The sequence below is a fragment of the Azolla caroliniana genome, unplaced genomic scaffold (genome assembly GCF_043228905.1).
Source record: "Azolla caroliniana isolate FFs.n. ecotype wild unplaced genomic scaffold, voAzoCaro1.0.p SCAF_11, whole genome shotgun sequence".
In the NCBI taxonomy this organism is placed as follows: Eukaryota; Viridiplantae; Streptophyta; class Polypodiopsida; order Salviniales; family Salviniaceae; genus Azolla; species Azolla caroliniana.
This window is the reverse complement of record NW_028230446.1, coordinates 15,751,381-15,764,090: the sequence shown is the minus strand read 5'-3', so window position 1 is coordinate 15,764,090 and position 12,710 is coordinate 15,751,381. Positions and strand designations below refer to the sequence as shown.

Here is a 12,710-nt window from a genome sequence, read left to right as displayed (position 1 = left end):
TAGTCATATTTATTCCAAATATTATGTACAGTAGGAGCACACTCTTGACTAAGAAACACATGATTTGGAATTCTAAACCTAGAGATTTTGTAATGTTCCTGCAATACTATAACTAAACGAAGTGGTGCATGATCAGAAAAGGAAAATGAAGGTATGATTCCAATGAAGGTATGAATGGGAACATTTGATTTTTGCTTTGGGCTTAATGGACTTGTGGCATGTGCCTTCTTTTCTAAGGATACAAGATTCGTTAGCTTACTCAAGGTCAAATAGAAGAGAAGCACATACCAATTTATCTAGGTTAGATAGATTTTATGCTGATAAGTTTTTATGGGACAAAGATTTTCTTTCTACATTACTAGTATTATAGTCTCCTTACTTGACACATTGTTTTCCACATTGAAGAAAAAAAGAAAACTTCACTCTTAAGGTAGATCCAAATCCAACAAAAGGGATCCAAATCCAATAAGAGCATTCTATTTCAACCTCTCAAGAAACTATAAGAAAGTAACTTAACATGAATAAGAGAAACAAGAAATACTTTGGAAAGAATCTAGAATTAAACTAATGGTATATGCAATACCATGAAGGGCATGGCAAAATGAGGAATAACTCATAAAGGAAAATCTCACAATTGGCCTTGAATCAAGATTTTAACCATTGCATGAAGGGTTCCTTTATATAGTGTAAAAAACCGCACGTTAAGCCTATCCATGTAGGATAGTGGTTGACTATTCTAGATGTAAATGCCACTTTAGGATAATTGGGCAAGATGGATGACGACCATACATGAATGATATTTGTATGATCACCAATGGCTTCCTAAGTTGTGGATTGATGATATTATTGTTAATATATTGCCTCTCTTAGAGAGTAACATTATGGAAAAAGCATTACATCAATGTTGTAAACCATTCAACTTAGTCCCAAGCAAAGTATCAATGTACATGATCTTAAACTATGAGGAAGTAATCACAAAATTAAACTGGTTACTCGAGTATGAAACCATTCAACTTACTCACGAGCAAAGTATCAATGCACATGATCTTAAACTATGAGGAAGTAATCACAAAATTAAACTGGTTACTCGAGTATGAAACCATTCAACTTACTCACGAGCAAAGTATCAATGCACATGATCTTAAACTATGAGGAAGTAATCACAAAATTAAACTGGTTACTCGAGTATGAAACCATTCAACTTACTCACGAGCAAAGTATCAATGCACATGATCTTAAACTATGAGGAAGTAATCACAAAATTAAACTGGTTACTCGAGTATGAAACCATTCAACTTACTCACGAGCAAAGTATCAATGCACATGATCTTAAACTATGAGGAAGTAATCACAAAATTAAATTGATTGCTCGAGTATGAAACCAACCTAGTATTACATCTATACATTGTGTTCGTAAGTATGCATTTTATAATTTGTCAAAAAGGTAAAGTTGGGAATTTGTGGGAGATCTAAAACCCATATATTATGTATAGACAATGATTACAGATAATGTTTTTGCACGTTAACATTGTCCTTGCGCCTTTACACGAGAGAAGATAATTTTTTACTTTTGTGGTTGGTTGTCAAGACTTCACTTTTTGAAATGTTTTTGCTTATATGTGCTTTAATTCTAACGATTGACATACTTCAAACTAAAAAATTGTTTACACTTGCCTACTGCTTTGCTCCTCCCATCATTACATTCCTCCCATTTGATACTTCACATGTCTAATTTTCTTTCTCTATTACTCTGATTAGATACTTTATAAAATCCCAAACTTATTATCGAGGTTAGATATTTGAGGACGTGATTATTATTAATTTACTAGATGGATTATTTTCCATGGCTAGCAAATCACCCGTATTATTGCTTTCCTAGTTGTGTTTGGACGCTTGCTAGTTGTGTCTTGATGATTGTTGAAAAATAACAGGTTTTGTTAGGCAAGCGTTTGATGTTATGTGGACAACGATTGCCCCACCTTTTTTTATATAAGGTGTCACACAACGATAGCCAAATACATATAGATATTAGAGTATCTATAGATACTTAGAATGTACATAGCTTGATTTGTATATGTGATTCACCTAACTAATGGGAAACAATGTTTTCTCAGGGAAAAATAATTTGTCAACCTTTAGATTTTAATATTGTCCCAACTTGTATTTTTACACCAAGTGAAGGTTTTATATTCAAAGAAAAGCAGATTTTCAATTATTAGTCGCAAAATTGTAGTAATTTCATTAGAGTGAACAAAGTTATTACAACGAAATGCTCATTAGGGGGCATCTCATTAGAATGAATAATAATATCTCAATAACTTATCTCGTTCAAAACGTATATTTAACCATACGTATTTCCAAAACATCTATTTCGAAATATGGGAGATTTTATGCATTTGGCCTTGTTGGCCTTGGTTACAAAAGGCGTTGCTTACAAACATTTCGCCTTATTTTTATTTATATTTGACGGTTTAGAATATATCATGTAAAGGGGATTGCTTGTATGCATGCTAACTCATTGAGGCCAGGTTGGCTTATCACATATCCATGTTAGGGAGAATGAGTGACCTTGCGTAAAATCTTTCCTAGTTTTTTGAATTGTTTTCATACAATCCTTTGGAATTGTTGCTTTAACCCAATGCAACTTGTCATGAAATGATTTAAAGGTGAAAGTCAATGTTGCCAACATTGCATCAAGTTGAGAAATAACAACCTTTGTAGGTTAATACCGTAATTGACAAATCATATGTTATAGAGATATCGAAAACGATCTTTTGTCAATATAGATTACATTATGTATTCATTCACATGGTAGGATTTGTGCGATGAAAGAAATCAAATTCATTAAACATTTAATAGAATTATAAAAGTTCTCGATTTTAGAAGTACTTTTCATTGACACGATCACATGCAAACGATAACCTTGGAAATGAAAACGTATAAATAATAATAACAATTATTGTTATGGTATGTTTCTTGTTGAATAGGAGCTTAAAAAACTAGGCTGCAATGCATATTATTTTCATAGTTACATTAATCTATTTGAGCAAAACACATGGCCTATTTGCTTAGGTTTCAAGTTTTGATCATTTATAAGAGTCGATTCACACACGCACGCCTCTAAGGAGAGTTATTGTAGTTAATGTAATGTATGTCAATGTCATTGTGCATCTTATCATATTAATTATACATAATTACATATGATCTCATCATACATAGTTGCGTTTAAATGGCGCAAGTTACATATTTTAGGTTAAGAGTCACGCGCACACCTTTAATACCCTCGGACATCATTTAAATAGTCTTTCGACACAAAAGCTTGTTTTTCTATGCAATCGTGCTTGGCTATGTAGGTTTTGCTACTCATAAACACAAATAAAGGGCATGCTTCCACAATTGCATTTGTACAATGGTCAAACAGAGGAGCTCAAATAACCGTTTGCCATTCGCTAGAGGCACGTAGTAGGTTACTAACTCTTTGAGATGTGACGTCTCAATTCCCCGTTGAGTTCTATCCCAACCAAGCCGACCTTCTTTTACATAACCATTTGCTTTTAGCATCTTTGCGCACCGATAACCAATTTTCTTGTAGTACAATGAGGCACCCACAAATGTGCATGTGCACCTTCACAAAAATACATGACATAATTCATTTTGTTTTTCTCTTTAATGAAAGCTAATGTGATTTCAAGTTACATCACCATACAAGTAATATACCCCAAGAGACCCTAATATCATAGTGCCCTCTTCCAACTTCTTCTTTGTATCAACAACAGATAATATCAAGGATTAGGTCTTGGACAACAATGCACAAAGACATCAGACAAACAGTTCATCAATTCTAATATTGTGGGAGACATTTTCCTTCTCCCAACTCAAAGCAAGTTTTAGTCTACCATAAGATGAAACTCGATTTGACCAAAAAAGTTTGATATGTAATTTAGTAGAGATGGAACCTAGTGGTTGAATCCATAAATGTGCAAATGATTGGGTTCATAAGTTTGAACTTGCATGCTCTTGTCAACTAACCATGGGGAATTTATCATATGTCATTCATTGAAAATAATATTGAAGATTGAATTATATACACCTAATGAAACTAAACTATGTCCTTGGTAATCGTTACAAAGTCGACAACTTTCTTGAAGCCTACAAATTAGAATGAATTGATCACTTTGTGGCACTTTAGTAAAAAAGGAGCTTATTGAATAACTATGTAGACTACATATCAACATGATATATATATAATATAAATATTCTCAAATTCACATGTAGCATGATGTCAACCTATTTCTATAGCATGGAGTCATCAAAGCTTTGTACATATATGTCTAGGTACGTATTAATTTTATGCAAATTGAGGTGAAAGAAACATGTATGCAGGCCAAAAAATATTGTGCCAAGAATGTGCTGGTTATATTTTGCTACTCCAAGGTACTACTACCAGAAAGGAATGATCTAATGATGTGACAATTGATGTGAGTCAATGATGAGTGCATCTTAATCAAGTCAGTTGAAAATGAAATGGAATTTGGCCAACTCACATTCAATGATTAGTTTGAAGTTGTTTCTAACATCATCACTTCATATTTGACAAAATGTAATGATCGTTCATGTGAATAACATATTTCTTCTTGATGTAATTGGGGTCACCATTATCATAGACATGTGGATTTCCACTTTGATGTAGGAATGCCGTTTACTAGATGTAAATTGGTCCATCCATTACTTTTTCTCTCAAGATAATAAGTTCCACCACCATTATTGTCAAGGTATATGTAGGCCCACAATGGGCAAGTAATGATTTCCTCTCGGACGACTTTAGAATGGTATATATTTTGGGTATTCAACCAAGTGATCTAGTTAGAATAATTAAACAAGTCATCAAGAGAGCAAGGTTGCACGACTAGTGAAGGGATTGTGCAACAAGAGGAAACATAGTTGTCATTGATGATCGAATATTTTCGAGAAACGTCTGCAAAATGACACAAATTTACTGGATGATAATGCTTCACAAAGAGATGGATATGGTGAGGACAACACCATCTAAAGAAGAATGTTAGCAATGCCAATATGACAAGGGATATTGATGAGATAGACATAAACACCGAGTGAGGTGATGTCAGTTGGGGGGGGGGGGGGGGGGGGGGGGTAGCGTAAGAGGCATGCGATGAAGCGAGCAATGTAACGTAAGAGGTATACGATGAAGCGAGGAGAGATGGCATCCGAGCTGGAAATGATGTATGCTATCTATACATGCAATACATATACATATATATTTACATATTACGGACAACTCGGAAGGGGTCTTTCGATAAAGCAAAGAGCCACGGCCCAAGGGAGAGGTGGTGGGAACCCCCCCCCCCCATCCCCCTCCCCCCACCACATTTATGAGAGTTTGTAGCTCCCCTCTTTATTAATAACAAATCTCTAGATTTTGACTTAAGCCCCCTTCCTTGGTTTTGTCCTTTTTGGATGCACCCAAAGTTTGTCTACACAAAAGTAATAGCTACAAAGCCAAACCCCCCCCCAATCCTTTTGCTTTCTCTTTTGCCTTCCTCTTTTTCATTCCTATTTAACCTTTCACCATGAGGTTCCCATTCGTTGTTCTCATGTTCATGGAAACCTTCTAGATCCCCTTTTATTTTGATCGTCGTTTGCAGAATCCTAATTTTTATTCTATTCTACTTGTTGGATTGTTGTTAGCAACCCTAACTCCCTCATGTTCGGTTAACCCTAAAATCTATGTAACATAGGGAAAGAGGTCATCATCACCTTTTTAACATGAAGCCAGGAGATGATGAGGATGATGATGATGATGATGAAGAGCTTCTTCATAAGGACATGGCTCATCTTCATAACCACCATCATGGTGGCATTAAAGCAGAAGATGAAGAAGAAGAAGAAGATGATGATGATGATGATGAAGGAAAATATGAAGCAGACATGAACAAAAAGCAGCTACAACAAGAATCTGAAGAAGAAGAAGAAGAAGAAGAAGAGCATAAACGTAAACATAAACATATTAAACATAGTCATCACCTTGACAAGGACATAACTCATTATCCGAATCGTCATGATGATCATGATCATGATCATAATGATCGCAATCATCATGAGTATATGAGCCCCGGACCTTGTGCTGCATGCAAATTTCTGCGTCGGAAGTGCGTGAAAGGGTGTGTGTTTGCCCCCTATTTCTTATCAGAACAGGGCACGGAGGGGTTTTGTGCAGTCCACAAGGTCTTTGGTGCGAGCAATGTGTCAAAGCTGTTGTCGAGGATTGGGGTGCACGAGCAGCGACAGCATGCTGTACTCACCATCCAGTATGAGGCACAGGCTCGGCTCCTCGATCCCGTCTACGGATGTGTCCGCATCATCTTCTCTCTCCAGCACCAGGTAATGAGGGTATATATATCCATGAATGCATGTGCCCAAAAGCCATCTCTTGGTACCTGTAGAGTTGAATGTATGCATAGCATATCCATGTCTTGAAATGTATACCATATCCATATCTTGAAATGCATAGCATATCCATGTCTTGAAATGCTATTTGAAATATATTATGCATTTATGCATAATGTATATATACTATGTGTGTGCGTTATGCATTGCTTAGCCTCACCATGTGTACATATTTTGTATGTAAGTGTGTGTGTGTGTGCATATACCGTTGCTGTACCAGCATTGGTATCATTTGCAGTTTGAGCTCTGTATACTGTGCACATATATATGCGTATATCGGGCTATACACCATCCATTTCTTTATGGTTCTTATGCATGTATACCAAGATATAGGTATATACACAAGGACACAAGCCCTCAACAGATCATTTATGGCCGGTAAATGTGTTTAGGGTTGTACCTTAGTAGTAGTAAACCATGGCTTTGTTAACCCTTATACTTAGGCTGAAATCTCACCAATGACATTACTTGGCTGGGAGTTGAGCACAGTCACAAAAATAACATAATATTAACATATATACAGATAAACCAAAGAAATGTAAATGTTCCTTGATAAGATTTTTGAATACAATGATATATACATATTCTTTCTAAACCTCTCTTGCTGCCATATATTTGTTTTGTGGAACTAGTTATGTTAGAGGTTTTATTTTATCCTTTACGATACAGTAATTGGAGACCTCACATCCATTGAGATATCCTTAATACAAGGTCGATTCCGTTGGTAGCATCCAAAGTTAGTTATTTATATGATTTTTCGCCAATCCTCCATATGTAAAGAAAGTTTTGTTTTGATGTACTCATGCCTGTAGGTTCAAAGGCTTCAAGCAGAGTTGGAATTTGTGAGAGCTCAATTGTCGACTTGCCACCACCAGATGCAACAACTGCTACTTGGAAATACAGGAGGGTTTGGTTTGTCAACACCATTGACAACAATAGGCAACAACTATCCCTCCTTGTGTCAATTCCCACAACATCTCATTGAAGAGAACATGCAACATACAAGTAACTATGACTCACAATGTATACCGAGCTTTCTTCATGACTCGTATTCTACGATTGTTACATCTTCGGTTTCATCATCTTGTGCTGCAAATATTGGCCCCCACCAAATGCTGGATAATGTGAATTTGTCTTGCGATGACTTAAACGTGATGAATACCAATAATCATGATGTCTCATATAAGGAAGACCATGCATTAAATTCAAAGGCTTCAAATGCTAATAACAGTTGGAACTCCTCAATCAACAATTACAATGCAGTTGCACCATTTCTACAATGTAATAGTAATGAGGGTTTGACTCTTAACCACAACCATAACTACCTCACGACATTTGATCAATCTCTTGACACGGTGCAAAGGACAATCTTTACTAATTCCCTTCAACATTATCAAGACCTCCATACCTCCCCTACCCATCAACAATTACAAGGATACTTCCAATAACAAATTTAATTATTTTTAAATACACAAATTCCATAAATCATTATTTTATGAGGGGACAAAAGTAAATATAGTTAAGAATTGTACTATAGTGCCTCTTAAGAGACAATGAATATAAAATTTTCATGGTTGTAATGCAATGGGAACATTAATATATACCATTTGATAATAATACCCTAATTCAAATCCTTATTTATATCAACTAATTGTCATTATTATATTTTGGTGCATAGTAAAGGAAAAAGAAAGAGCAGATTGAACATGACTTTGAAATGCTAGTTAGTATTTCTAAAATGTAACATAAAAAAGGACAAGAAAGTCAAGAGTTTGTGTTGTTTATTAGCGGCCCCTTTGCTAAATACTTTTGGTTTCTAGGAGAGCATTGTCAAAGACAAGTAACTTCTTCATCTAACTTGTACGGAAGTCAATCCTACACTTTTTAGTGGGAACATGATATATCCCTGCCTAAATTATAGCAACCAGTTACAACCAAATGTAATACTTGCCATTGATCATGTTCTCTCCAGTTGATTACCTACAGTGAAGTGACATAGCAGAAGCCAAACTCATTTGTTCTTTCTTTATCCAACAACTTAATGTCATGATACATCCCTCTGCCTAGATGATAGCAACCACTTACAACCAAACGTAATACTTGCCATTGATAATGTTCTATCTGGTAATCAATCCATCTTCAGTTTTTCCAAATTATGCCAAGCATATTTCATGTTGGCAATCTGAACAACAATTAGATAGCCCTATTGGCTAACCTACAACACTTATATCATACATTGCTTCCACATTGTTTGATGGTTTAGTAGTTCATGAAGGCACTCCAGATCCTAATATGGGGAAGTAGTTCACGTCATCTGCATATTCGTCCCAATTTGAGTCTCAATATCTTGACACCTTAGCAATGGCAACCCCGACCTGGCACTGTCAGTTCCAATGCTGTAAGTGATGATAAGTATCTAACACCTTAGCACAGGAAACCCCAACCTTCTGATGATTCTTCTTTGAGTCCTGGCCAAGCCGGCATCAAATCCAAGGTTTGGCCACGTGTTGCACAAACACAACAAACTTGGTATTCATTGAGTTCAACTACTGGATTGACACTCCGACATCAAATCCAACATTTGGCTGAGTGTTGAACAAACACAACAAACTTATTCATTGAAGATTTCCAATTCACTGTTTCAGTCATCATGGCTGACTCTCGAGATCCAGACGACTTTGGCCCCGTTCAATATCCGGTGAACATTAACTTACTTATTTTGAAATCAAGCTTTGTCTTTCTGTGCATTTTCAAGGTGGAAAATTCGCCATGTTATCTGTCCTTTTCTCCAAATCATCGTACCTATGTATCCTCTTCATAAATGCACAGTGTTCCCATGCAAATATAAGCTGCAGCTTCCCTTTCATGCAATTCCAAGACTTGTTTAAAGACCAATCCTCCAAGCTCTGCATTACTCCACCTTGTACAAGCACCCAACAATATAAGCCACATCACAACATTGGGATGTGAAGGTGAATGTTCCACAATTGCAAATGCTTTTTCTAGTTGTCCCACACGGCTAAAAAGATCAATCATACAAGGAGAGTGATGGGTAATATCAAATTCTTCAATGATAGATTCAAAGATGAAATGGCCTATATCAACCATACCACTGTGGCTACAAGCATTAAGAACACTAACATATGTTACTGAATTTGGTTCACAACCTTCTGCTATTAATCTTTCAAAAGTAGAGATCACATTTTCTGTTTCACCTAATTGTGCATATCCTGTAATCAAAGAATTCCACGAAACAATATCTACCTCAGGAAGCTCGTCAAACACCTCTTTCGACTTAGCGAGCAGACCACATTTTGCATACATATCCATCAAAGCAGTCATAACAATAGGATTAGTTGCTAGCAATCCCAATGCTTCTATATAAGCATGGATTTCTGTACCACTTTCACAAGCACCAACATTAGCACATGCTTTAAGAAGGTAAGCAAAAGTGACTGCATCTGGATATATCTCATCACATTGCATCTGTTTAAAGAGAAATAATACTTCTTCACTATTTTCATGCTTCACATATCCCCCAATCAATACATTCCAAGAAACTATATCACGAACCTGAAGTTTATCATGTACCTCTTGAGCTTCCACAAGACTACCTGATTTCGCATACATTTCAATTAGTGTATTACAGAGACCAAGGTCTCTTTCAAGCAATCCCTTCTTCATAATTTCACAGTGCACTTTCCTTCCTTCCACTATGGTTCTCGTACTACCACATATACTCAAGATGCATGCATATGTAACAACATCTGGAGAGATGCTTTCCCATTGCATCTCTTTAAAACATGCTAATGTTTCCTCACCACGTTCTTGTTGTGCGTAGCCTACTATAAGTGAAGTCCAGCTCACTGTGTCCTTAACTACAAGATTGTCAAACACTTCTTGTGCTTTTTTCAGCAACCCAAATTTGGCATACATATCGACCAGCATGCTACCAAGGACAATGTCTTCTTCATATATACACATTCTAGCAATCTCTCCATGTATCCATATTCCTGTATCTATACATCCAATGCAAACAGATGCTCTCATGAGACATGCAAAGGTTACAGAGTCAGGGCTGATACCATATACCTGCATTTTTTCAAAACAACCAAATACCTTGTCACCGTGATCATGCTTAGAATAGCCTGAAATCAATGCATTCCATGAGGAAACATCATGAACCAAAAGTTTGTCCGAAACTTCATGTGCCTTTTCTACCATTCCAAAACTGGCATACATATCAATCAATGCAGTACCAATAAATGAGCTGATTTCTAATGATCCTTCTCTAGCAGTTTCAGCATGGATTTCTTGGCCTTTCCCTATAGATCCAGTGCTTCCACATGCTTTCAAGCAACAACTGTATGTAATAGCACTTGGAAGAACACCCTCGAACCTCATTCTCTCAAAACATTCCAATGCCTCCCTCCCTTTTTCATGCTCAACATAACCTGCAATGAGAGTGTTCCATGAGATAACGTCACGAATCAAACAATTCTCAAACACTTTTTGTGATTCTGATAGTAGGTCACATTTTGCATACATATCTACCAAAGCAGTGCCAAGAATGTGATTTGTTGTTAACAATCCTTTTCTTTCAATTTCTTCATGTATCTCTCGCCCATTTCTAGACACTCCAACACTGCTACATGCACTCAAGATCCATGAAAATGTAATATAATTCGGGGAAATTCCACTAAATTGCATACGTGCAAAACACTTTAGTGCTTCTTCACCAAAATCATGTTCGACATACGAACCAATCAATGTATTCCAAGAGACTGAATCACGATTGGGAAGTTTTTCAAAGACATCATGTGCTTCTTGTAAATCATTACACTTCGCATACATGTCCATCAATGCATTCCCGACAAATAGATTGTTTTTTAGCATACCATTCATTTCAAACTCTGTATGTAAATTTCTTCCTTGATTAACATCTCTGATGTTACCACAAGCTTTCAGAACACAAACAAATGTGGTAGGATTTGCATTGATACCCTCAATTTGCATATGTTGAAAAGAATCCAAAGCTTGTCTTCCATATCCATATTGTGCATATCCGGAAATAAGTGCAGTCCATATAACAACATCTCGGATCGGAAGTATGTCAAACAATTCACATGATTGATCCAAAAGACCACATTTTGAATACATATCAACAAGTGCACATCCAATGAATACATCTTCTTGCAATAACCTTGATTTGACAACATTCTGGCATATTATATTTCCGACCTCGGCATCTTTGAGCATCGAGCAAGCTTTCAATAAACCAACAAGGACATATGGATCCACGAACAAGGAATGTTCACAAATTCGGTATAGAGTGAAAGCATGTCTAAATTCACCACATTTGATGTAACCTTCGATGAGAGAATCCCACGATGAATATTTGCTTGATTCCACATTCAGATGCTCGAGGATCTTAAGGGAATCTTGGATGTTTCCGGCTTGTAGAAGCATCGAAAGGAAGGCATGATTCTTCGATGATATCCTTGGCAGGGCTTTGAGAAGAATGTGCGAATGGAGGGGAGATATTGCTCGGTTCTCTTCTGCTGCGATGCACCATCGCATTATGTGTGTAAATTTGTGAAGAGACGGTTGAGGAAGCATACTTATGTGTGCAGAGCTGCATGGTGCCTCCTGGGTGCAGAGAACCACGAGAAACATACAACAATTACAGGAAATACCTCTGCCCTCTCCTCTCCCCCAAAATTCAAATACACCCCCCCGCCCCCTCCCCCAAGTTTTTCATTATCTCGTAGCATACCCTCGATCAATTTACACGTTTCAATGACACAACAACTAGAGATGATCAGGTTAATTAGTCGTTTCTCGTATTGCACATCTAATTATTGGGCTTTCACTTGGGGGGCTTGGCAAAGGTATTCTTCTGAATAGAGAAACTGGGAGGGATAACAAAGGTAGGGTGGGGATGGGGTCTTCGTTCAGTCCTTACAACCGAGACGTGGACTCTTAGGCGTGAAGGGGATCGTAGAAAGGATTCTTCTAGTGCATTGCATAGCATTGTCATAACTTGTATCGTCATAATGATTCTATATTAGATTTTTCTGATTTGTTGAACCAGTAGTCATCCTATATTACTGACTAGTAAAAGATTAGTATGGTGGGGACCTATGGAAATAAACGAGAACTTAGTAGTAGATAGGGTATTTCAGTAGCTTTAAAGCATCCTAAGGAGACGCTAAGAATTTACAAAAAAACATAAGGGTATACAT

The 12,710-nt window shown here is 36.7% G+C and overlaps 2 protein-coding genes across 2 annotated transcripts; one reads left to right on the top strand and one right to left on the bottom strand.

Annotated features, from left to right (window-relative positions):
- Window positions 1–5,553: 5,553 nt before the first annotated feature.
- Window positions 5,554–7,961, top strand: LOC147857997 (uncharacterized). Its single transcript, XM_087326801.1, has 2 exons — window positions 5,554–6,399; window positions 7,278–7,961. Exons 1-2 carry the CDS (start codon window positions 5,785–5,787, stop codon window positions 7,911–7,913), a joined length of 1,251 nt encoding a protein of 416 aa, XP_087182927.1. The 5' UTR covers window positions 5,554–5,784; the 3' UTR covers window positions 7,914–7,961.
- A 204-nt stretch (window positions 7,962–8,165) lies between these two features.
- On the bottom strand, window positions 8,166–12,123 carry LOC147857996 (pentatricopeptide repeat-containing protein At2g03380, mitochondrial-like). The gene is made up of 2 exons (XM_087326799.1): window positions 9,073–12,123; window positions 8,166–8,990 (listed from the first exon to the last, which is right to left on the bottom strand). Exon 1 carries the CDS (start codon window positions 12,082–12,084, stop codon window positions 9,268–9,270), a length of 2,817 nt encoding a protein of 938 aa, XP_087182925.1. The 5' UTR covers window positions 12,085–12,123; the 3' UTR covers window positions 8,166–8,990; window positions 9,073–9,267.
- Between the last annotated feature and the right edge of the window lie 587 nt (window positions 12,124–12,710).

Coding starts and splice junctions, on each gene's coding strand:
- LOC147857997 (XM_087326801.1), top strand. CDS start 5,785: ATGAAGCCAGGAGATGATGAGGATGATGATGATGATGATGAAGAGCTT. Junction 6,400..7,277: donor TCTTCTCTCTCCAGCACCAG/GTAATGAGGGTA, acceptor TCATGCCTGTAG/GTTCAAAGGCTTCAAGCAGA.
- LOC147857996 (XM_087326799.1), bottom strand. CDS start 12,084: ATGCTTCCTCAACCGTCTCTTCACAAATTTACACACATAATGCGATGG.